We start from the raw sequence: 26907 nt of genomic DNA on the forward strand, positions 1-26907 counted from the left end.
ACATAAGACAAAACTATACAGGGCAACATCTGGCTCAGACCCTCCATTTGGAAATCTCAAAATGCTTACATTATACTTGTTCCCTTTTCTCTTGCTCATGACCTTATTGCCCAAGTCCCACATTCATACATGCTGCCAATCCACAAAATCATGGTGCCTCTCAACCCAGAACATAATGATGAACCATGACAAGTTTTCTGGTACCCCAACATACACCCCACACATGAACTGGAAAATCATCCATTGAGGGGTGATCTGGGAGACTTCACAGAGCAGAGTCCTGTGAGCTCGTAGCCCTTTTCATGAAGGAATCCTATTGCTCCTAGTCTTGCCATGAAAAGAGACAAACCCTAGCACAGATGTGTATCAAGTACACCAGGTACAACCTTTCTTCCCTCAAGATTTTTGACATTTCATCTGTGTTTCCCCTCTTTAATTCTTCTTCCGGACACACCAAGTAACAGGTGGTCCTTGCCACCTGTGTCTATTTACTGCTCCTCATGCATGGTTTGTCTCCAGACATAGCATCAGCAAACAGCATCCACCAGCTCCTTGTAATTCCTAAGGAATACTTCCTTTCTGTATAGCTGAAAACTATCCTTTGAGGCTTAATTCCTTCCTTTTGTTATTCTTTGCTCTGCATCATAAACAACACTGCTTCCTACAACATGGATAAAAACTTTCTTACAAGGGCTTCTTACAAGCTCTTCTTACCTACTTATGGATCAAACATACACAGGAAAATCAAGTTAAAATCAATTTAGGAAGGTATACACAGAGGTAGGTCCAAGACATAAAAAGGAATAGGAGACCCTCTTGTTGAGTAACGAGGTTCAGATATGACCCCCCCTGTTTTCTGAACACCTCAAGAAACCTAGGTGTGGCTAGATCCTGTCTTAGTCTTGGAGCTGGACAATGGTTCATAACTAAAGGAATTAACTGTATGGGTTTCATTAGTAGTAATTTAGCAAGGTCTCATCAATTAACTGAGGATCAGCTTTGAATAAGGACTGTCACATTCATGGGATATAGCAGTTGGCTCACAGTCAAACTGCATACCAAGGAAAGGGTGTGCATGATACTTGTCTCATTTTGAAAAGACAGATGTTTGCTAAGGAAGGCAGGAGCCTCTCTTGAAATGGAAAATGTAAACCCCCTCCCTCCGAATTATTACAAATTTGAAATTAAGGGTCTCTCAGGCAAAGATATGGGAGTAGGAATAACAGTTCTTTATTAGGAAAAAAATATTTTTTTTTAAATGCAATAATATAAAACAACACTGGCAGAGTCAGAATTTGACTTAACACTCTTTTGGTCAGAGTGTTGGTAGCACTCCAATTAAATGGTGGCTGCAGTCCTCCTGGAGTGACAAATGTGGTCTGTTGGAGCAGTGATCCTGTAGAAAGATGGAGTTTTCTTCTGAAGGTTAAGTGGTGGTATAGGTGGGCCTGGTCTTCCTCTGAGAATCCAGTGGACAAGAAAGCTGGTCCTCTGGGAACCCAGTGGGAAAAGGCTGACTATGGTGTTCCAAATCTCAGATTATATCCGGAGAGGAATGCTTGGCTCCTCCCCCTGGGTGGAGCATCTCACAATGGGATGATGTAATTTTATCAGTCATGCAGTGAGGCTCAATGGCCCATTAACAGAAATATCTCCCCAAAGGCAGGATGGGGCATGGAAGAGATAAAGAAAACTGCCCCACCTGGTTTTTAACAGGTGGCCCAATTAACAGCAGATAACTGTCCCACCTCTAACAGAGAGCAATAGAATACACACCCTTGTCCACATCTCGCATTTGCAACTTAAGACAATATTCCTTGTGTCCACAGTTTTCTCTCTTCCTTCATTAGTGAGTCTTGGTAAAACCATCCATTATTCATATGTTAATCTCACAGTTGATGTTCCAAGCTCACATGCATCAGTGCTCATGGGGAACTCTGCCCCTTTCTGGACTTTCTTAGGGAACTCTTGGCCTGTGTCCTGGGCCTTTACCTCCTTTGGAGCCTCTACCAAATTACTGCTGGTTTGGTTAAGGGCATCCAGTGCATACATCATCCCAGCTTGCTCACACACACACAGATAACATCAAATGTTACATGACACATCTGACACATCCTGATGAAGGATGTCTGCTGGGTTGGATAGTTTGTTTTAGCACCATTTTTTTGGGATCCCTGAGCATAAACTGCTTTCTGGGAGCGTTATTTTCTGACTGTGTGCCAGTGCGAACATACCAACCATCCCTTGAGCTCTCTTGCTCTCTTCTGTTGTAGATTTTTCAGTGCTCATGTTTTCATTCATAGCAGTCAAATCCCTTCTGTCAGAGAAATGTCAACTGTTTTATTATCTGAGACAAAAAAAATTGTTCGTATGTGACTTCCTGATGTCCTGTCCTTCATTTCCTTCTGCTGTAGTGGAGTAACTTGATATATGTTTAGGCTTTAGACTTTTTTGGTCTTGTATTTCTAGACTGCTTCTAATATCCCTGGACAATTAAATGAAAGGGTTTGCAGAGACAAAATGGCTAAAAACAGTGCGTAGTATTCAATTAGTTAAAATTGCAACAATATTATATGTTAGAAGTACCTGTCCCATACAAAAAATAGGATCAGGAAAAGGCTGACCTAAAACTCTCATGGGATACCTTGAGTCCCTCAAAAACAAAACCATTGTTCATTGTTTGCCTTTACTTTCTTTTCCATTTTTCTCTTATGGAAGCGAAAAGTAGGCAGTTAGTATGAAAAAGGAATTGTTCTGTTAGAACAAGTCTGTCAAAACACAATTTCCACTTTCAAATCATGCTATTTCTATACCACTCTGACTTTGATTGCAACAAAGGAAATTTAATTCACATATGAGGAAACACTCAAGGAGGTTGTGACATACACAGAAATAAAGAGGTTTGATAAGAGGTTAGACAACCTATGCAATTCAGAACAGGTCTTTCTGCCGTGGGACGAGGGTACAGAGGAGTTAGCCCTATTTTCTGAGGGTTTTTTGTAATTTTATTGGAGCTAGACAAGCCAACTATCAGTGCAACTCCGTAATAATTATTCTACTAATACAGCAGAGCCCACAAAAGATGTCTGTGAAAGGTCTAATGCTATAACTGTTTAATAATACATTTATAATCTGTCACTCTCTTGTAATAGAATACAGAATTAATGCAGTGTTAGAGTGAATTATAGAGGATTTACACAAACCAAAGTCTATAATTATCTAATTATATTAATTAGCTAGAGGTTTGTTCTTTTTCCTATTTCACTATTGTGACACTACCTCAGAAAAGTTTTTTCTTCTTTTTTGAGCTATGTTTATATATGTTTAAAATGGCACTTTTGAAATATCACACCTTGATTACCAGATCCAAGAGAAGTTAGGAAAAACGTTGTTTTTTCATTACACTTCTTGTGCATCTCAGCTTTTCTAAACTGACTTGCCATAATTATACTTCTAAAAAAATGCTCTTTATATTAAGTAATAGCCTATAATGTTGATTAAAAGCACTTAATTTACCAGGTTTCAATAAGAATTGGAAACATACACAGAGGAAGCAACAGTTTTCTGCTTGCACATTCTAGTTGGATTTTGTTTGTGCTCCACAGCTGCATCCTTTGAGTCCAGCAGGATTCTGCTCTATGTAAATTGCACATATAAAAAGTATAAAACTAGAAAACTGCCAGCAATTCCCCTCTTCTTAGAGATTGGAGTTGTTGTGGGTGGGTTGCTGTTTTATTGTTTTTTTTTTTTAAATCAAGCCTGGGCATTCTATAACATAGGCTTTACCCTATGGAGGGGGAAAAATCTTAATGCAGGAATCATGGTGAATATGTCTGAGCAGCCTCTTACAGACAGACACAGGCCAGATCTGACTGTTCTTCTATTCAATCATGTGCAAATCAATGTCAAACCAAAGCTATTAGCTTGAATTCTGCATCCAGCTAAATCTATCCCTTTGGCTTCTAATAAAGTGGACATGAATGCAGAGAGAGGGTGAGCCTGTTTCTACCTGAAATCACATCTCATGTACCAGCTACAGCCTGATAGAGGAGGCCATATAATTGTATTTTTTGTATGCCTCTCCCTGCAAGAGAAAGTAATCAAAGAGGTTGTGTCTTAAATGACCACATAAATCCACTTAAACACAAGGGTTTGATGAAACAAATGCAGCAATTCAAATACATAATCTAGCAGGGAAGCTCTGACATCTGTAATAAAAATCTGGTTGGCAAAGAAGCAAGAATTAGTGGAAGGGGAGGAAAACTGGTGTTATCAGCAACCACTGGTAATTTACCACATAGTAATTTAGTTCTTCTCCTTACTACAGCACAGAAAAATTCCCCAGCTCTCCACATCTGAGTAAAAACTAATATGTGAAGTGCAATTCTCTTTTCCTCCTGAATATCCCGGAGTTAATCTGCTCAGTTTTCTATTAATAATACTGTGACTTTATCACATAGAGTAATTAACAATCAATGCCAGGAAGGATTGGAGGTAGTTTACTTCCAGTAGAAATGTTTGACTACCAGAAAGCTTGAAAAATGCCTTTCACACATCAAATGCTCCATACAGGCATCTCAATTCATGACAGAATGAAGCCATTGCACTCCACTATCAGTTTCAACCCAGCCTCGTCTCTGTTCATTTGTCGTGCTACCACACTGCTCAAGAGGCACTTTAGAGACTGCAAAGTCAAAATATGACATTCAGTGCAAAATTGATGTACAAGTGTTCATCAAAGCTACCATGTCAAAAGTCTAAAATGGTTACATGTTTCAAATTAGTGTATTAGGTAATTGTACTTTTTGTAAAAGGATGCTTTATTATAACATGGGGGGAAAAAAAACAAAAAACTGAGAAATCTAGTTTTAGAGGTCTGTAAAGACTATTTAAATTCCACTGGACTGGAAATGTCTGGAATATTTTTAAGCGACTATTCATATTATTTGGTAACCTTTACCTAGAGCAGAGTTCTAGGGAATAAGCAGAGAAATAATTAGTCTTAATAATCAGAGTGAAATGCATAAAAGTAGGTGGCTCCTAGACTTTTCCACTGCAGAGCAAGACCTTGTTTGTTCTCTGTGTCACATAAGGATTTGCTGCTGGAGAAATGCCCATTGCAAAATGCCGAGAGAGCACTCTGACAACGGACTTTGTGTCAAGTGGGATGCACTCAGGCTCTCATTTCCATTAAAATCAATGGCTAAACACCTCTGAGAATATGATGTTTATGGTTAATATCACTGATCAGAACAGTAGCTAGTAATTAAGTCATGTTGCAAGGGCCATGCATTATGACACCCAGCACAACTCAAGCCATAGATTTAAATTATCGCTGCTTTACCCTTCACACATTGTACCTCTTGTCAACTGTAAAAAAAAATTGAGAATCTGAATGCATTCATCTTCAGCTTTGGACCTCTGTCCTTTGGTCAGATGTTTAAAACCCTTTACTTTGAAACTGCTACTTGTGTATCTCTCTCTCCCGTAGCCTGGATAAATGAGCTAGAATCCAGTGTTTCATTCTGATATTTGATCAACTCTTTTTAAATAGTCTAAAGTTAAAGAATATTTTTTACATATCTCTAGATATCACATATTTTGGCAAATACGTGACATGTAGGTCAGTTTGGAAAGTGATGCTTATTTGTAGCACTATGTACCGAATTGTTAAACAGTTATATTTACTATGGGTTTCTTGAGCAATATTTGCATCACTCCTTGTGTCCTGAACATTATTTTCTGCAACAAATTAATGGTTCCTAGTGGATAGTCTACACTTATGACAATACTTATCTCCCTTGGACTTTACATGCAACTGTTGTTTATTATAAAATCCATAAAGCACAGACACCTTATGAAAACTTTTTCTTTGGTTCAATGTTTTCCATGCCAAATCATGCCCTTTGCAATGCTGCTTGTACAAAGTGGACAGGTTTATTAATAGAAAAGGAAATGAGTATAATTTACAGGAATATTTTTTTAAAGACATTCTTAATTTTCTTAGCATAATGACCAGCTATTTCACTTATTCTTTCAAATTTTTCTTGCTGAACATCTTCTATTTCCTCACCTGGTGAAGACTCCTCTTAGTGGAAAAAAAAATAGCTCCTTTGGCTCCAGTTTTTAGCAGGACTCCTGTACCAAAATTACAATCAGGCATACATATAGCTTTGCATAAGCATTCGCAGAAATATGAATCTCTCATGGATGGCAAAAGGCACTCATTCTCTCTTTTGCCATATCATTATCCTAAAATGTGATCATAATAATTAAAATTAATTCAAAGTTTGGGTTTAAATAATATTTTGATTAATTATGCACTGTTCCTTATTGTCACAGTTTGATGTTTCTCTCTTTAGCCTTGTATTCCATAAAGAAATTAATATGGAAGAATAATCCTTAATAACTCTAAATTAAAATAACTTTCATAATCAGTACACTGGATGTGTCAAACTGTACACATTTTTGTTGTGGTACTTGCTGTTCATTTTTTCAATTTCTAAACAATTCCATTTTTCAGGCTTAATGTAATTATGCACCTTCTTTCTGAATAAAAACAAGCTATTTTGAGCTCAGCTGAGAGCTAATACAGCTCTTTAGCAACCCTGGGAAAGGATGAAAAGTTAAAGCACACATCATTTACTAAAGAAAAGCATTTTCTGGTAAAATGGTGAAGGAGATAGCTCTTTTTATTACAGAACATCAAAGATCAAACACGAATGGCAAAGTACAGGAATTCTGTGTTAATTCAAATTGATTGTTACAGATGTTTTCACTCTTCTGCTTCCTGAATGTGTTTAGAATTGTTTCAATTTTAGCTATTCTACATAATAAACTTAATGGGAAAAATACTTTTTCAACTAAATTTTTTTTTAAGTGTTTGCATTCAACAACTTTAAGATCACAATTGACCTGTGCCAGTACTTCCCTGGCCATGGCAAACCCATTTCACAAGAACATTCTGTGTTCACATTGCATACAAATTGAATACCATTCATGAACTGTGGAGAAAATCCCAGCTGCTTGTGTTCCTTTAGGGTGATCCAGTTGCACTGCCCATTGGTGGGAAACAGATGGATGTTGAGAACAGCCTGGCCTCTCTTCTTTTACTCAACTTGGTGGCCAAAAACACAGCAAGAAACTTCCCCTCCTCTTCTATTACCTATCAGTGGTAAGCCCATCAAAATGTAGCAGAAATTAAAAAGTCAGGTTTTTTTTGATCAGGAACTGTCCCAGCTATGGATGCAGAAGTCCTTAGGTCTTGTCTCTTAGAGAATGGGTATGAGATTGTTCACCTTGTTGAAGCAAGGCGTCTTCAGAATTTGGCTTCCTGATTCACAGAAAGCTCAGGAAGATTGTGAGAAGAAAGAAATTCCAACCTGGGAGTCATTGCTTCTGGAAACACTGTGACAATTCAGCCTATATGGAGTTTGACTGGAGCACATTTCAGGGCAGGTCTGTCAGAGCAGTTTTCTTTCTGGCTCTGCTTGCAGGCTGCCTTGGAGCCCAACAGGCAACAATTGTACAGGCTGTCATGGTTTTGCTCTAAAACCATTCTTTGAGACCTTCTCACCAATTGCCATGATCTTTCATTTTATAGGGTCTTCACTGTAGTTTATATCTGGTTAAACACATGTAATGGTCCAGGAAATTTTTCCATTTGCCGCCTATAAATGGCTCAGTGTTGAAAACTCATTCTATGTAACAGCCAGATTAAAAATCAAGAATCCCCACACTTCCAGTGTTTTTTTTTTTTTATGTGTTTTTTTTTTAATTACTTTCAGAATGCATTTCCAAAGGCTGATGAGCGACCATAAACAAAAATATAACTTCAACTATGACAATCTTGTATTTAAATGGACGCAGGCCCATGGGCAACAAAATACAAAAATGCCACCAAATGACATCAAAGAAGAGTGCCTGTTAGTTAGGGGACTACAAGACAAGAAGGTGAATCCCTTGACAAAATATCTAAGATTTTTTAGATGGGGAAAGACAGAGACTCTCCCTTTCTCTTTCCATTTTTTTTTACTGAGCCTAAACTCCAATTGAGAAGATTTGTAAAAGGACAAAAAATTCATTTTGCCGATACAAACGTTCAATTTTTTGCTCCAAGTCTCAGTACCCCACGCATGGCTGAGAATGACAAATGAACAATATAAGAGGCTTTTCAATTATACATAGCAGATAACCAAGCATTGTTTGGGGGAAATGTGTTTAGTGGGAATAATAGGCAGGAAGATACAAACTAGATTGAGAACAAAATCCAAGTCTTTGTTGATTTTCTGTCACACTAAACAAATGAAGCGTTCAATAAAAGCATGCTATGGACTAATTAATAGTCAGAGGAAAAAACCTACAAATGCCTGAAGAAATAGGCTTTTTTCTCCATTTTCCATCAAAAAACTGAAACAAAAGCTGAATATCAATGTCTTAAAAGAGAAAAAGCAATAGACAAATCTGTTGCATTGATTATCTGTTCTTTGCATGCCAAAAATTGTAAGCATTTATTTCAGACAATAACCACTTGAACAGAATATGAAAGTACACTAACAGTATTTTTTAAAATTACATGATTCATAAAGCTAGAAATTAAATATAAGAAAAATAAGATGTCAAAAATGTCCAAACTAAAGAAAGAACCAACAGTTGCAAATGCATTTAGAGACCACCCAGATAAATTGTTTTTAAAAAATCCATTTGGACAATGTGTTTGTTTTTATCAAGTAGTGATATGTGTTGGTCAACAGAAAAAGTAAATTAACACATTTCAGAAATTTCACCTGTCTGCCTTTTGAGGCTTAAGTGATATAAAAATTGTAAAACATGAGCTGTCTTTGACATTCCACTTAACCCTCCTCCACCTACATATTCACTACAAGAGAAGGTCATATTTTAATTTGCATTATGCCCTTCTCCAAAGTTGTCCCTCCCACTCAAGTTTAACTCCACTCTCAGCTTAACTCCACTATCAATGCTTCAAACGTAAAGATAAATCAGAAATTCATAGAACAAAATGTTGTAGAGGTGGTCAGGTTAGAGCATCCTTACAATTCTAGGCAATCCTAGAATTGTAGGGATGTTCTTTCACCCTGCCACAAAGCCCTCTGCACAAAAGAAAACAAGGAAAATAAAAGGAGTTCTTCAACCTGCTTTATCAAAGGATTGCACTTTTCCCCCTCCCGCTCAGAACAAACAACAGACAAACTGCTGCCCTTGCCCTCAGGCAGTCCCACTGAGCACCCTGGGGCTTAAGATTTTTCTGAGACTGAAGTAAGAAAGAAAAGCTAAAACAACTGAAGTATCCAGTGTCTGAATCTTCTGACAGAGATTTTAATAAATGAACAAATTATTTTACTGGCCTGAAGTTGTAGATTTTTCTTCTTTTCTTTTTTATCCTGTCATTCCACTTGCTCCGTTCCATATTTTTATTTGTTAATTTTATTTAGCATAAAATGTGTTAATGTTTCTTCTCCTACTTACAGAGAAAACACAAATGTATAAAACTTTATTTAGAAATTCAGATTTCTTCAGCGATTCTTTTTAAAGGAGAAATAAAATATAGTATTAAATATAGTATTATTCAAATATATAAGTCAAATATATTATTATTCAAATATATAAGTCAAATATAGGATTAAATTTCAAATCAAGAAAATTCTTATGTTGCATTTTGTTTATTTCACTATGCAAATTCTTCAGATGTTTCTGAGCTTTTTTTAAAAATTAACTGCACTAACTAAACATTGAATATCTGCTTGCTAACAGCTAACTAGAAATCCCAGACAGGAGACTATCGCTTTACAAGAGACTGCATTTTGCTGTCCTTAAGATGATGCATGCTTTGCAATTAAGAAATAAAACATCCACCTCATCAGACAGGGAATGGCAAGAGAAGCAAATCATCCCAAGGGACCTGAATTTCAGATCCAAAGCTGCCTGATGTATGCCACAGTGTTCCATTATCAATTCTTGCCATAAACTAGGCTAGAAGGAGAAGAGAGAAGATCTCCTGCCTTGTAGGAGGTTCTGGAAGAAGAAAACACAAAGTTCTGGATATTTCCCTCCTAAGATGTTGGCTCCTCCTGAACGTTGAAAGACTAGAGCTTTCGAAAAAAAAGTGAATTTATAGCTGTCCTGAAGGCTTTATTGTTATAAGTTCATATAAAACCTTTACGTTTTTTACCATAGTTACAGAAAAGTTTTTAACAAGTATAATGAACCAAATCTAGAGATACACGCTGTCATTTATCTAAGTGTAATGAAAAATTAAGGATATGTGGATTTTTTGAAGGCGATTCTATTAATTAAAATAGCTTTCACTGAAAACTACATTAAGAGAAATTAGCATTAATAAATAATTAACATTATTTTGTTCCTAGTACTGAAAAAGCAAAATTAGTAAGAAAAAGGGGAAAAAAATTAGGATCTTAAATAAATTGGAGATAATCATGGAAATAAATAGAAATAAATTCATAGAAATAATTTTTTAAATTGAGAAGAGTCACAGTATTTGCTTTTTGAAAGTGAAAATAATTAAATACTAATTTTGATCATGGATAATCAAATTAACAAATGTTAATTTGTTTAGGTTTTCTAGGTTTTCTAGGTTCTAGGTTTCTACAGTTAGAATGGTTTCTATGATTAGAATATCCTCCAAAAGTTCCATAAAGAAGAAACACAAGGAAAACAAACTAATTAGGAAACAAAAAGTTAAAAAAAAAAAAACCTTTAAAAAAAAGTTTAAAAAACATTCATTCCTTTTAGCTGTTCTCATTTACACTTTTGAAGAAATAAATGTAGTTTTTAGTAAGATTACTAAATTCTCCTGACATACTATTGGCTGAATGAAAAATGTTTTGCATCAATCAAAAATTTTTTGGTCACCTTGAATACCAATATTTGAATAGAACCTGACCACTATACTATGTCTGTGAAAATTATCTCCCTGGGCAAAAGCAATGCCAGCTTTTCCTTCTAAAACCTAACTAATTTTTCCTGTTGAATAGTAATATTATACCTAGAACACTTGCAACAACATAATATAAAAATAGGAAATCAAATTATTTATAAATAAGTAAATATTAACCTTTAAGTAGACCACACAACTCCCACATGTAGTGAGTTTAATACACTCCCTGACTATGTTGTAGGATTTAACAAAATTTCATAGAAATTTCCTTTTAGAAAAATTGATCAAAAAAGCCCAGATTCATTAAAAAAAAAAAAATCTCTACTGGCATTCTAATGCCATATTTTATCACTTGCTATATTTCAGTGTGCAAGATAAAACATGCTGACATCTGAAAAAGTTGGCTGAATCCTTCCTTCTTGGAACTCTGTTTGACCATATGGCACTGCCTCAGGGACAAATTCATTACCAGTGTGCCTCCAGAAATTCCCTAAAACTTGCTTGGCTTTCATACTGCAAGTCACTGAAAAATTAATTAGTGGCATCTTTGTGCAAATACTGGATTACTAGTAATAAAACTGCACATACTTACATATTTTTGATTTACCAGTTTACAATTAGACTGTCTTCTGCTTAAGAAAAACTTCTTCTGCTAATGTTTTCTCTAGCCATCTGTCCCCAAAAGATCATTGTTTGGCTTCTGATGACAGACTAGCCTAATAGTTGCCTTTTCTGCACAGCTCCAAGTTTGCACAGCATGTTGAAAGTAGCATGGAATAAAAATCTGGCCTAACAGATCTATTGTGTAACAAGAATGAAATGGCAGGCTAAATCCATGCTTGCTTGTGTTGTTAAAGGTCATGGCTACAAAAAGTGAGATTTTGCTAAGTATTTAATAAAGCTAATAAACTAGAGTTAATGTGCTCCCTCCATATTAGATGGGGGGGAGGAAAAATGTGTATACTGTGGAAATAGTGTTTGTGTTTTTCTTGACCCTTCTGCGGTCACATTTTTCACTCACTCTTCTAACCAACACTACTGATCCTGTCTCCTCCTGGAAAGCCTGGACTATTTATAGGTCTCTTTTCTGCTACAATTTCTAGATCTCTTACTCTCTTCACATGTTGTAAAAATACTGTTTATTTCCTGGAGTTTTCTTTTGAATTGAAACACAGTGGGATGAAAACACATGCAATATAAGTGTTAAATTGGCTATATTTTTTTAAGCACTGAACTGGAAAAATCATTGTAACAAGTTTTTTGGGTGATAAGGCCATTCTCTAATTATTTTGCATTTTTCAACATTCAAACTTCAAACAATCTGCTGATTTAATGGCTCAATAAATAGAAATAATAAATTTTATGCAGTATGATAACAGGAATTCATTTTTTTTATTTATGACATGCAATTCTAGCTGCTTTTTCATTGTAATTCATCATAGTACTTTTTTTTAAATATTATATAGTAAAAAAAAAAAAGTAATAACTCCTGGCCTCTCTCTGACATATCCTTTCCTATTTACATACCTTCCCTTCAGAAAGGGAAAAAATTAACATTATAAAATGATTTATGCTTAGGTAGGTGACTTGTTAAGGGGCATTTTAATTTATTTCTCACCTCTGATCCCTTTTCTAAATGCCCACAGCACTTTTCAGAATAAAACTGTCATAAATACTAACCTTCCCATTTCTTACAAATGTGCTCCTCGAACATTCACTGTGCATTTACCCGTGGCATCAGACACCTCTGCTGAGCAGCAGAGAGCCCCTGTGGCCAGGTCAAAAGTACAGGAAATGTATCCCAAGCTCTCGTGCTGCTCCAGCTTTGCACTCAATGGGATCCTGGAGGCTGAGAGTTCTGTGAGCTGCAGGTAGAACTTGAGGGCACAGTGCTGTCCCTCGCACACCTACAGTCCCAGCTTTGTTGGGCTGGTTGGAGTGGCATTCACCTTATCCCTGAACAGAGGTATTTGAAATCCCAGGAGGGACATACTGGAGTTTTGAGCTGGTGTCTTTATTTTGCATAGAGTCACAGAATGGTTTGGGTTGGAAGGGACCTTAAAGACTATTTAGTTCTGACTCCACTGCCATGGGCAAGGACACCTTCCACTAGACAAGGGTGCTCAGAGCCCCATCCAGCCTGGCCTTGAACGCTTCAAATGATGGGGCATCCACAGCTTCTCTGACTAAACATCATTATTTTGAGTTCTGACTCTACACTTTATTCTCAATTCAGACTTCTTCCAAACTTACTTGATGCCCAAGGCTGAATGAACCACTCTCGGTGCCTCCAGTGTGTTTATTTTCTCTGTAACCAAAATGCAATGCAAGCCTGAATTTATGGACTTTTCCTTATTAACTATTTATCACAGCTCATGGTACAATTTTTTCTGTGCATACAGTATATTGTCAGGCTGCATATTGCACTCTTAGTGTAGAACAGAAATTCACAGCAAAGGGAGTGAAGGCCTTTACAGCTTTTGAGGCACCTGATGAGTGTCTTCATGTGCAAAGCAGTGCAAAGAACCTGAATTCGCAGGATGAGTTCTGCCTGACAGCATAAAGAATGAGTATGCCTGAAGCTTGCGCCTGCAAAGACCATAACCAGTTGTATTTGAGGGAGGTTATTCAAATGCTGCACAATACAAGTAAAAAAATAGTAAACAAATGTTCTGCACTCCTGTGACACCAGCTGTCTTCTTGACTTTATTCTATTTAATTATTTCTGCATATCATAATGGTACTCAGCAGGTTCAACTGGTCTAAAGAAAAAGCAAGCCTGTGTACAACTGGGGATGGACAGTAAGAGTGAGACACTTTTTTTCTCCTTGAAAATCTGAAGGACACTCAAAGATGATGAATATACCTTCATTTTTGAAGGTTTTTTAATTTTTTCAGGTCCCCTCCCTTTGCATGTGTTGTTAAGTTTTTTCTCTTCCAGCCATTATGTTCCAGGGATCCAAAGTACTCTCAATGAAGCTGTCAAACTGCTAATTGCTGAGGGTTTATGTTTTTACTAATCCTGCTGCACAGCGATGAATTAAATTCTCTTTTCTTGAACCTGAATTCACTCTTTCTGAAGTAGACTTAAATTTTTCTTTGGTAGCCTGGAAGCAAGCAAATTTACTCAGCTTATACTGTTAAGAATATAATTCTACTTTTGGGCATTGAAATTTAATTGCTATTTAATAGATCCAAATGTGAAGTTTTTCCTGAGGGTGACTCACTCATGCTATTCCTTCCCATTTGTTTCAGTAATAGGGCCAACCACATCTTCATGGAATATTGTTAAAGCTCAGTACATTTTTTTAACTTTCACAACCTGAATTACATATTTCCATAATGATCACTTGTATTTATTCAGAGAAGTACAGTTGGATTTTGTTGCTGCTGAGTTCTCTCTACCTTGTTAACTTTTCAGTTCAATGACCAGTTGTGTCTTTAGTAGAGATGATAGGTTGAAAACAAAGGCAGTGACAATCATCTCATTGGCAATAAACATCTTACACCTTCTCAGCCATTTACCTGAGTATTTAAATAGTATTTATAATATAGCCTATGATCTTTTTGTGATTTACACACTCCTCCTTCCAAATATTAGGAAGGGAGGTTTTAAAGAGGAGTAGCTGAAAAGATAATCCATCTGAAACAGAATATTTTCCCTATGATTGGGAAGTTTGTTCTTTTATTTTTTTTTTCTTAGAAATATTTCAAGAGACAGTGGATGACTTATTTTAAAGAGACCCTAATTCAAGGTTATGCCAATGAAACAACTGTCGTCCTCTTTGATTTAGATGTTCTAGTCTTTCTCTTACGCAAAGACTGTGTTGGCTTCATTTCCTTTATAAGTAATCTTGCTCCCAGAGCTACCAGCAAACTGACTCACAAGAGGTCTCGCTAGCAGGTAAGTGGAAGTTTACAAAATATATCTAATGTCAGAAAGCCTCCTTGGAAAAATTAGAAATATGCAATGTTGTTGTGGAATGAAGTGCCATATTTCCTAATGTTCCCTGAAATCTTTCATCCTCCAATCATTCTTCTTTAAAGCAAAATTTTAGCAGGGGTTTTATGCCTCTTGTATGGAGACTGAGTAAGATTATCCTCTTTACCAATGGAAGTTAAGTTATAGAGTAGGAGAACTTCTATTGAAATGTTTCTTATCTTTTGTTTACTGTTTTTCCTGCTTCAGCTGTTTGGGTTTTTTTTCACTGTGTCAGCCAGAGGCCACACATCCCTCAGAGAATTTCTAGCTGGTCATCAATGAGTGCTTTTCTGAGTCTGGACTGGGAATTATCTGAGGAGGGCTACACCTGCCAGGTACGGTTTTGTTGCATTCACTCTGTTCAGGGAGACCAAATTCTGTTCTCACTTGCTCAAGTGCAAGTATTAAATAATTCCATCTATGTACCTGACAGTTACAGATTTCTCAGATGACTGTGTGGTTCGCTGCACTCTAATTGCCAATACTTTCAGATACTTAATCCTGTGTCAATCAGCAGCACACAAGAGAGGAAGGCAGAGAACATCAGCAGTCTCTGCCTTGAAGCAGATAACTACAAATGAGGACAGAGCAAATGTCTCTGCTTAAAACATGTTGTGGTAGATAACCTGAACTATTACTTACCCTTTGCCTTTCCCTGTTAACTATTTCAGACCAGAAGCAGAAGCCAAATTTCACCACATGCACACACACACACACAAACATACAAACACACTATATATACCTAATTATATAATATACATATTATATTTTTATATCATATTTTAAAAATCATGTAATTCCATGATACCTGTGTAGAAGTGGAAATATCTGTTCTGCCACAGCATCATTGCCATAGGGGTTTCACATTCATGAGAATGTGCATGGGAAAAACTTGGTAAAATTACCTAATCTTAGGTATCTTCATAAATCTCCCACACGTTTCCAGAGGTGGCTTTGGATGACAGCACACCTTTTGCAACGAGATTTTGTCTACTTCCACCTGTATTGTAGCAGGGGCCACAGTGGCACTGAATGCCAACATGTAACCAGACTAAAGCTTTATGTGGCCACTACTCCAAATGCAAGTAGATTTTTACAGTCTTGGAGAATATAGATATGAGTCCTTCCACGCTTTTTTTCTTACTCATTCTCCCTCCCAGGCATATGGAATGAAGATGGCTCTGAAAAGACAAATCTAAAACAGGTATTTTCTTCACCCTGCCCTCTTTTTACAGGCTTCCCAGAGAAAATAACCAACTATTGAATTAACCTTTTAATCATTGTCTTTTCACTACTTTTACTTTTTAGCATAAATGGAAGTGTGTATATTCATTCAGTGGCAAGACAAAAAGCACAGTGGAACTTTTAAGTAGCTCTCAGGAAAGAAGATGCTGTATTTTTGATGCATGTTTTTGTTTCAATAAGAGATACCTTATACATCACATAAGATAATGCACTTAAACAGTAGGCTACATGCTATAAATCCACACCCTTGTTTTCTGTAACTTAAAAATATTAAATATTACTCTAATGATGCCATCTATTTGGACTATTATTTTGTTTGCAACTGTTGGAGCAAACACAGCCAGAGAAAAACATGGCTGGCTCCTAAAAGAGCAGCTAGTTGTGCTTCTTTCTTTTGAGCAGAAACACAGGAGTTCTTTTTCAAGAAATTGTTAATGCTTTTCTGTAAAGAAGATTTCCTTAATGCTTGTTGGTAACATTTTTGTGATGTCATTATTAATGGAAAACAGTGATTTAGTGGAAAGTGTAAGAACAGAGCAATGGCCTCCAGAAATGTCACTTGAAGGCCTCTTGACTGATTTTCCAAAGATCCCAAAGAACTATTTGCCCTGTGTTAAAATCCAATATAATTTTTCATTCTTTGTAGAAATGTACAGCTTTATAATAAATAAAAATAAAAATAATTTCTTAAAAATAATTTCTTAAAAATAATTTCTTCTGGAAATAAATAGGGAAGAATAGTATAATAAAAGCCAACTACAAAGTCTGGGCCACAATAACTATTGTTTCAAAGAAACATGAATCTTTCCACTATAATCTTAATAAAGGAAGATATTTAGCAGGATTTGATCACGGTAGCTTGTCACCAAGTGTCTCCAATGACAGGAGACTGATCTGAGGGTGAAGGATGTGACCAAATGTTATAAGTACACCACTTCCAAAGCAATTACGTGCATCAGGCAGAGCAAGCTTGGTTTGGCTTTGTCTTTTGGTGTTTTTTAATTTCTTTAGGTAGATCATGTTGTAAAAATTACAACTGACTAATAATTATATGTCTTAGTGTATCACAATAGTTGAATTTCTTAATCTCAAATTTGCAAAGCAACAGAAGCTTTGCAGAGGGTGAGACTCCACATGTTTCAAAAAAAAAAACTCTCATGATCACATATACTGTCCAGCAGTAAAGACAGGGGAAGCCTTCACTGCAATTTCACTCCCTTCCCTGAGAGCTGTGTAGTAAATGACTTGCAGAAGTTCCCCCTCCACAGGGAGCAGCGTGTTGTCTACACTGGTGGGAAGGTTGCTCCAAAGTGTAACTACTGAAAAAGGAAGCAGAACACCAGTCAGAAGAGCATTCATGAATTTACGCCACTTGATTTTGTACAGGTCCTAGCTTTAATGTCTACAGGTTAATCATTTTCAATAAATTGTCCATACACTTAATATGAAGATCATCTCACTAAAGACTTTGTGAAATAAAGTTCACTAATGACTTTGTGAACATTCTGTGTTTATGCTTTGTGACAAAACAAGAGTCTTTATATAACCTCCAACATTTTATGCAGCTTTTTTTAGTTCCAGGTACCTCAGCTAACAGCATAGCTGGAAATTGTATGTGAAAAATGACACTGCCACAAAGATTTAATCAATTAGAAAATGTTTCCTGAGCTTTCAGCTTTAATTTCTTTTTCTTTCTGCCTTTTTAAAGTTTCTTGCCTTTCCATTCATAAGTATCAAAAATAATTGCTTTTTCCTCTCTGCTACTGCAAAGATTTATTTTGTTAAGGACATTAAGAGCTCAGTCAATCCTTTTTTAATCCTTATTACTTTACTTGCTTCCAGTATCTTTGCTGAAACACCCAGAGCTATGCATGTTTTGCAGGAAGCTACACTCACATGATAGAGAGAGAAGTAGTCCTGACCAGTTTGTTTCTCTATAGCTTAGATGCCTTATTACCTTTTTTTTTTTTTATTGCAACAAAATCGAGGCATAGTGAATATACCTAGCCTTAAATATTAATAAGAAAATCTTTCCTGATTTTTCCTTATTCATAAAACAAACATATAATTGGTGCTAATCTTAAGGAAAAAAGAAAGAGAAGTATCCATAAGTAAAACAAACATTCAAAATTTTTTCAGCTGTAATCTTTGCAAGATCTCCAGTCTGTTCAGTTTATGATTGGTCAGAAAAATGTTTTTATGCTGTTTTCAAAGTCAGGAAAAAAGAAGTCTCTTCAACATATACACACATGTCATGCATTTAAAATTTCAGCAAGTATGATTTGCCCCTTAATTTCACTCTAGAAAGTATTTTTAAAAGGAAGTCACAGTTATAATCATGTGAGTGAAATTTTGGTGGTAGTTAACCCAATGGGTACATGCACAGCTTTAGATGCAACAATATTTTTTTATGTTTTTAGCTTGTATACATATACACTTCCATTTTTTGCTCTTTTCTTTAAAAAGTGCCATCTCTATCAATGTGAAGTTATTTCTAAGAAAGTAGTGACACTGAAAATCATAGGGGACGTACACTCACTGTTCTGGTGCAGTAAATCACCAAGACCCATGGCAATGAAAAACCTCACACAAAAAAAAAGTTTATCTAAGCTTGATAACAGTTCATGAACTCGAGATTAGGAAACACAATGTTATATAATGTCCACTCGTGAATAATTAGAATAGCTCTGATCAGTCATTAATACCTGGCTGACACTATTTTCTTGAACACTAGAGGGAGATCAAAGCAAAAGAATAAATTACCTAATACAGCACGGATAATTGCAGTTGTTAATAAAATTTCAAAAGATTGTGTGATGAAGATCCAGGTACCTTAGCATCTCAGATTTTCCTCACTGTTTCCACATACTCTTATTTGATATTTTTTTTACCTACATTGTAATTTTAAAAAATAAAAGAAAACAGAATAAAAATACTTAGAAGGAAAATTATTCTATCAAAGCCACCAGTACTCTATTCTAGTGTAAATTGGTTTTTCACATGAAATATGTTTACTTTGATGAGAAGATACAAGTTCTAGCAACTGAACACTGAAATGTGACCACATAGTACTTTTTCCTAGCTGTACCTACAGCAGTAAGCAGGAGAAACTGATGTCCCTTCCCTGGAAAGAAATCTTTTTGTTCCATCTTAATGCCAGCAACTGAGATGTTTCACATCCAGAAGTGAAAAATTCTGATTTCTGAAGGATGGAAATTAATGCTGTCACTCTTTTGCGATCACAGCCACTGCTTTGTTCAGTGTTTGCTGAACAGTTTTTAACATATAATGCCTATATTAAAATATAAACTTTCTTAGTTTTATATGAAAGAAAGTCATCAGATGTGCTCCATTTTTACCGTCTCAGTTACTGATGGGCAATACAAATGCTCTCAGAACGATTCCCATATAAAGGAACAATACTTAGACAATATCAAAGAACTGTGCTGCCACTAAATTTTAGCAACTTTCTTGGATGCTTCCTGCACCATTTAGGTCTGCTGAATAAATGGTAAGAGATTGAAAATCAAGGTCATTTGAGGAAACTATTTCCTTCAAGAGTTTAACAATTACAGCTGAGGATGTTTCACTCATGATCTGCTACTGTGCCTCAAGCAGGCAGACTTCTGTTTGGGATTTTTTGTACAGACAATGCTGAGGTACTTTAAGCATGGTCAGCCTAGAAGTGAGTGAGATATTTTCAGTACTATGAGACTGACAGAAAAACTACAGGAAGTAGAGAAGCTGAGAGACCCCTTAGGAGTCTGTATTTTTTGCAGACACAATTACTTCTAATGACTGTAAAGAACCATACCAGGTGGAGGGCAGGGCAGGATCAGGCTTGATGTGTTTTTTCACTTACCTGCTTTTGTTGAGAGTTAAGCCAGGCTGGCAGACAAAAAGAAATTCCCATTGGCACACATAGGGATCATCCTGTCCTCATAACTCACATGCCTATAACAGGCCCAGCCCTTCTTGTCCCTGTGAAAGCCATTGCCTACCTACTAAAGACAAAAAAAAAAAGAGGGGAAACAAGGTTGCCATTTTCTTGTTTTACAGCTTTAAAAGCTAAGCCTCCACATCCATGTTTTTGAGTGCGTTGTTTCTTTCTTAAATGCTTGGTACTCCCAGAAAAGCTAAAAACCAGCGAAAAGGTATGTGTCACTAGCTTTTTGTCAAGTGTGTCTTGATACAAAATTGCAACAGCTGAACACGGGTGACTGAAAACATACATTTCTCCTGTCCATGGAACTTTGGCTGGCATTTTCAGACAAAGGAGGTCATTCTAAACTGCACCAGGCAAGGGGAACCAAACTGAACAGATTATCAGTTGTCCAAGTGATTAAGCTTTGGATCTAACTAGAGATAAAGGCATAGAAGCAAGTGCTAATACTTTGGAGACTTTGGGGAACTGAGGGAAGGTTATGGCATTTCTAGTGACAAATCAGCACCTATTTATACCCTGAGTGGATTGTGAAATATACTGTTTACACTGTGTCTGATGCACAAGCCCTTTATTCTGTTCCATTCCTTCAAAATAACTTTAAAAAAAAAAAAATCCTGGTTCTTTTTTTTAGAACCAGGAATTCATACATTTCATGGTTCTGGAAAGAAATCATTGCCTCTATATAACTGGCTCATTATCACAGCTGTTTTGTGCAGTCCTAAAGCCAAAGAAACTACCCAGTACCCTTTCAGGTTTTATTTACTAACAGCTATTAAGAGAGTAAATACATCTTGGGGTTTCTATGATAACAGGAAATATGGTTTGCTATTAAAATAATAATAGATGCAAAAAAAATTCCCTGGGAAATTATACAGTATTTAAGGTATATAATTTTTTAACCATATTGTCCTATGAACTATAACTCATTATAGTTCACAGCTGAAATTACTTTTATTGCTATTGCAGCTGATCTGGCCAGTTTATGTAATGTTTTGGCATCGAGGGAAATGTTTTATTTATTTATTCAGTGAATTAAGTTTTCATCCAATTAAAAAAAAATTCAAGAGCAGACCTATTATTCCCAGACCTTCCAGATGCTAAGTCATTGTATTTCTACTGCAGAGAAATTTGTATTTTAATTATCAGTGGCACAGGACACACAGGAGAGATTTATGGTTTGTGCCCAAGGCTAATGTTCTGCAGCACTGGGAGTTCCCAGCATCTTCAAGGGTATTCTCAGCCTTGCCACAAGCTGAAATCCTGGAGATGGCTTTTAGCTGTATAATATAAACCAGTGCAAACACACTTTCCAAGCAACAAGAGCATCATAAGGAGCCACTACAAATACATGCATTTTTAGTGACTTTGCTGTTGCTATAATGGGTTCGTTGCCCATTATACCAGCTTGGGAGACTGCATCCTGCTAGATAAATAATGTTTCTGAATATGCAGTGTTACTGAGCTGTTGATGTCTCCATCCAGGATCTAATTTAAACAAGAATGGGTTGATTTTTTTACTGATTTTGTTATACAGTTACATATGTAAATGTGTTTCAGATTTTAAGAATCTTTCTTTGTCATTTATTGCTTCTTGACTATTTTACATGTCTTGCTACAATCAGGCAGACTTATTCTTAGACCATGAATAACTTGAAAAAAAGTAAAATCCAAATAATTCAGCTATTGGTTGTCAGGAAAACCAGAATTGTTCTATATGGCTTTTTTTTTTTTAAATTTTAAGATTGTTGTGTCTTATTTTTAATAGTTCTGAAATGTAAGCACTAGCTTGGAAAGGTTGACTTTGCAGGTAGCTGCAAAAGATAAATCTGAGGTATTTCAGAGAGTGAGTAGCATGGACCCTTCATCTGGACAGTACAAAGCAAACTGGCAAGATACTGACAGGGGAGATGAAATTTAATGCATTCAAACTGAATTTGGTAGTAACACAGAAGTGCAAACATTTTTTTTCATCTTTCATACTTGTGTGAAAGGACCTTAGCTCTAATTTCTGTAGATAGTAGAAATACGCATCCAAGCTCCAAAGAGTCTTCTTTTCCCATTACCTTTTAAGACACCGTTAAGATCCAATTATTGAAAGATGTCTCTGCCCAAGTGAAGGTGAACACAAGACCATATGCCAAAGTAATAGTGTGGATTTTATTTAACAGTATGTGTGAGGTAGAGAAATAGAAAGAAATATAAAAGAGTGAGGAGGGAAGAGAGAATCAAGCAGAAGAAAGTCACCACCCATGGATCCAGTGGCGTCCTGGTGGTCCTTCTTCACCCTGTGCTTCTTGGTGCTGGGCACCCAGAGTCATTTTTCTGATGTTGCTCACCATGCTCACAGCAGCTTTACCTCCCATGTGTAGTCTGCCTGTTCCTACACTGCTTAGAACCACTAAACTACTCAATGTACACTGCCTGGTAGGTCAGTAGCAGTGAAAAGAATCCTGTAACTGTGGAAATTACTGCAGATGTATGATATAATGTCTGTCGTGCAGATCAAGCACTGGATTCATGACCCCAGTAAAACTGAATACACAGATATTTGTATGGAATATCTGAGATTGAAATGTGACTGTGCACCACGCTGAATCATCAGAAAAGGAGATAATGGACAAGACCTTTGATGGAACTCTAATAGAATAGTGTGCAGTAGCCACGTATTCATGCTGCAATGAGAATCTCTGAAACAAGATAGTCTTTTTTTGGCTTTCTATTGATTGTAGGAAAGCAACATTAATTGATGCAATTATTCAATTTATTGTAAATGCACCAAAGCCCTTATAAATTCGCTGCTCTTAGCTTAAAACAAAGTTACCATAAAATTATAAGCAGCAGAAGTAATATACTATGCCATTAATTATAATATTTCATATTTTCAGTGAAGGAAACTTCATGTTTTTCAGGTAGATTATTTCAGCAATACGACTATATCAGCAAAGAAGCATTCTTGAAACACAGTTTTGAGAAAATAGCAACTTAATAAATGTTTGCTTGCTGATTCTCCTGTTTAAATCCTACTGAAATGAAGTTTTGTCTGAAGTGTCTGTGTTGACTTCCTATAAAGAGTGAAAATTGGTAACAGAGTGCTAGATTAGAAATCATTAAATTTAATGTGACAGTAGCTCCAGGTGAGAATAGGAAAAACATATCATTACAAAGACATTGTCAAGTTTCTTATTCTTGTTAGTAACTCCTTCCATCACATACTGACAGATGCTGGCCTAATTATCTTTGGGAATGTCCACACATATGGAGTGCAATATAGTTCATTTTTAACGCTACACAGCCTGTGTTTTCAGATATATATGGGTACTCTCCTGAATGCTTCCTCTTAAGTCATCTAGTTTCATCAAATTTGTGATGACTGGTGCTCCAAGCTTGTTTGTATACAAAATAAATGAAACTGTCAACTTCTCCCTTTGAAACAGTAACTGTGTGTTATAATATTCAGCAACCCTGATTATGAACAAATATCCAAAGAAATTTCAAGATTTACTGATATGAAAGTGTCAAAGAAAGCTGGTTTAAACTTAAAAACAGAGGGGGAATCATGAAATTTTAGACTCATTTAGGCTAGAAAAGACCTTTAAGATCATTCAGTCCAGCCATTAACCCAGCTCTGCCAAGACCACCACTAAACAATGTCCCTAAGTGTCACATCCATACCTCATTTAAATACCTCATGAGAGGGTGACTCAACCAGTTTTCTGGACAGCCTGTTCCAGTGCTTGACAACCCTTTCAGTGAAAATATATCTGTAAAGAAGGGGATTTTCTAAATACCAAAACTGCATCTGTATTTCCCAAGATTGGTATGAAAACAACAAGAAAAGCTCTTTCTTATCTTTATGGGTCATATCCAAGCTAAATATTACCATATAAATTTATACATTAATGAAATTAGTAAAAAGTCTATTCCTTTGAAAGGACTCCTATATGCTTAGATGTAGTTTAGATTAGGATCATTATCGAGAAAGGACAACGTCATCTTGATACCAAAATAATATTTGGGGTTTTAGATAGCTGTAAAATACAGAGAAGAAAAAGTTGTACTTTGCATCTTAGAAATACTTTCATGGAATCAAAAGACAGTTTCAATCTAAATGGAAAGGAAGACTCTCACTAACATCTACATGCCTCTAAATACATCAGTATTTATGAATGTTCGCGTCTAAATTGTGGGCATTTCATTACATCACCAACAGTGTTGATAAACAAGAGTTTATCTTGGCATTAGTTTTATTTGTGTCTAATAATGCTGAAAATCTTGTGAGAACTGCCAGGCTTTCTCAAAGCAAACCGCTGAGCCAGTAAAGATTGCCAAACTCTTCAAGTCTGTAAGATTTGTTTCAGTAAATGTGGAATGCACATTGGTAAAGAAAATTACACATATTTTTTAAAATTACTTTGAAGCTAAAAGAGAATTTACACTTTGATTCTCTTTAAGGTTCAGTGAAGCTTTGAACAGCTCTTATTTCATCCAATTGTTTTCTCTATGTGCTTTAAACTGCAACAGATGATATTTCAAATATCTATTTTTGCCTCATATGTGTGGTCAATTTCTTCTTGATATTTATGTTGCCACATGTTTTATTGTAGGAGAATTTCCAGACATTTCAGTTAAGTCTTAAAATTGCCTCAGATGGGGGACAGAGCCTTGATCAAAAGAAGAATGGTCTGATTGACAGGTCAGCTTCACAATAAAGCCAAACCTGAAAAAGAAGCAAGGCACACTCTTTCCATGACGAGAAGAATGAGCACTGAGAGACCTTCCAACTTAATCAAACACCCAGGGCAGACAAGCATTCCATCCCTCGAAAACATAAGTGATTTTTCATTAAATACCACTGACTGCACCCAGGTTGTGGTGCCAGAGGAAGTTTTTTTCACTGTTGCTGCAGCTGGGATACTAGAAAATCTACTTATCCTCATTGCTGTTGTGAGAAATAAGAATTTACACTTGCCCATGTACTTCTTCATTTGCAGTTTAGCCATTTCAGACATGTTAGGTAGCTTGTACAAAACTCTGGAGAACATCTTTATCATCTTGTGCAAAATGGGATACCTGACACGTCACGGAGACTTCGAGAAAAAACTGGATGATGCCATGGATTCCATGTTCATTCTGTCTCTGCTGGGGTCTATTTTCAGCCTGCTAGCTATTGCAGCAGACAGATACATCACTATCTTCTACGCTTTGCGGTACCACAATATCATGACACTGAGGAGAGCCTTGGTTATCCTGGCAATCATCTGGGCGTTCTGTGCCGGCAGCAGCATTGCCATTGCCCTATTCTCCTACGAAGCAGCAACAGTCATTCCCTTCACCATCCTCTTCCCTTTGATGATGTTTTTCATACTCTGCCTCTACGTCCACATGTTCCTCCTGGCTCGATCTCATGCCAAAAAGATCGCCTCACTGCCCAGCAGCACCGTCCATCACAGAACTAACATGAAAGGTGCCATCACGCTGACTGTTTTTCTTGGAGTTTTCCTTTGCTGTTGGGCCCCCTTTGTTCTTCACATTCTCTTAGCAAGGTTTTGCCCACACAACCCTTACTGTGCCTGCTACATGTCCATTTTCCATGTGAATGGGACACTCATCATGTGCAACGCCATCATCAACCCTATGATTTTTGCATTCCGAAGCCCAGAATTGCGGAGTACATTTAAGAAGATGTTCTACTGTTCCAGGTCAAACTGCAGCTGGTGAACACTTCATCAAAAATGAAAATTATAGAAGCATTTATGGGGTGTTGTGCAACATCAGTGTGAAGAGTTAAAAATACCAACAATTACACCCAAAGTAATGCTATGCTTGTAGAATACTGCCAGAGATTTTTCAGAGTTACCAAAGACAGAATAAACTATAAGTAAGCACACAAATCTTTGTCAACTAGATCTTCACACTAAGCTAATTCTGCTGATAATTTTCATGCAAGGGAAAAAAACTAAACAAATGTCTTAATTATCTTTTGTCATTTCAGAAAAATCCAAACTAAAATCTGCATCATGTTGCATTACCTCAGATATGAGCAAATTCATTTTGTATCAGTAATTTCAATTCAATGCATATACTACTTTAAAATTGTGTTGTTTAAATTGCAATGAAGTGAATATTTGTTTCTAAACCATGCATTTGTATAAAAGTATATGGTTAAGTAGAAAACATGGACATGTAACTTTGCTGTAAAAGCGAACTCAAGACACTTCTTTATCATCTAATCTCCTTAAAATTATGCTATTAGTGATCTCTAAGTTTCAAAAGCAACTCTTGGAGTGTAAGTCCAAAAGAATAGGATATTTTGATTAAAAAGCTATTTTTAGTCACTGAAGTGTTATTTCCAACATAAAGCTGTCGTGCCAGCAAAGACAGGTTTTGAATTTTAAAACTCCTAAACCAGGTCTGTACTAGCAAAGAGAATTGCTGAGCTTCTCAGTGCCAGTTCTCTTCAATAAAATAATAAGCTCCACAGATAGGAAAAGCACTTTGATTCAACCATGGCATGCTACAACAAAGAATTCAAAAAACATAATACCAGAGATAAAATTCAAACACTTCTAAGGAAGTCAGCCACCCAGGTAAGGAAGCAACTATCCAGTCTGGCAGGATGCTACAAAGCAGGTTGTAATTTAGAAACTCTTGTGAAAAAAATTTTAATTGCTCCTGCCAAAATAATATGGAGCTTTAAGGCTCCATATTATTTAACAAAACTTTAAGGCAGAATGGCTTTCAGTAGTAAAACATCCTGAAGCAGTCCAGAGCATATGGTAAGGAATTAACTTCACAGTAATTCAAGGAAGTCTTCTTCCT

The 26907-nt window shown here is 36.3% G+C and overlaps 1 protein-coding gene across 1 annotated transcript; it reads left to right on the top strand.

Moving 5' to 3' along the window:
* Positions 1-24696: 24696 nt before the first annotated feature.
* On the top strand, positions 24697-25882 carry MC2R (melanocortin 2 receptor). The gene has a single exon (XM_041399371.1). It carries the CDS (start codon positions 24835-24837, stop codon positions 25804-25806), a length of 972 nt encoding a protein of 323 aa, XP_041255305.1. The 5' UTR covers positions 24697-24834; the 3' UTR covers positions 25807-25882.
* Positions 25883-26907: the final 1025 nt, after the last annotated feature.

The sequence above is a fragment of the Onychostruthus taczanowskii genome, unplaced genomic scaffold (assembly GCF_017590055.1).
Source record: "Onychostruthus taczanowskii isolate IOZ18803 unplaced genomic scaffold, ASM1759005v1 scaffold16, whole genome shotgun sequence".
Classification (NCBI taxonomy): domain Eukaryota; kingdom Metazoa; phylum Chordata; class Aves; order Passeriformes; family Passeridae; genus Onychostruthus; species Onychostruthus taczanowskii.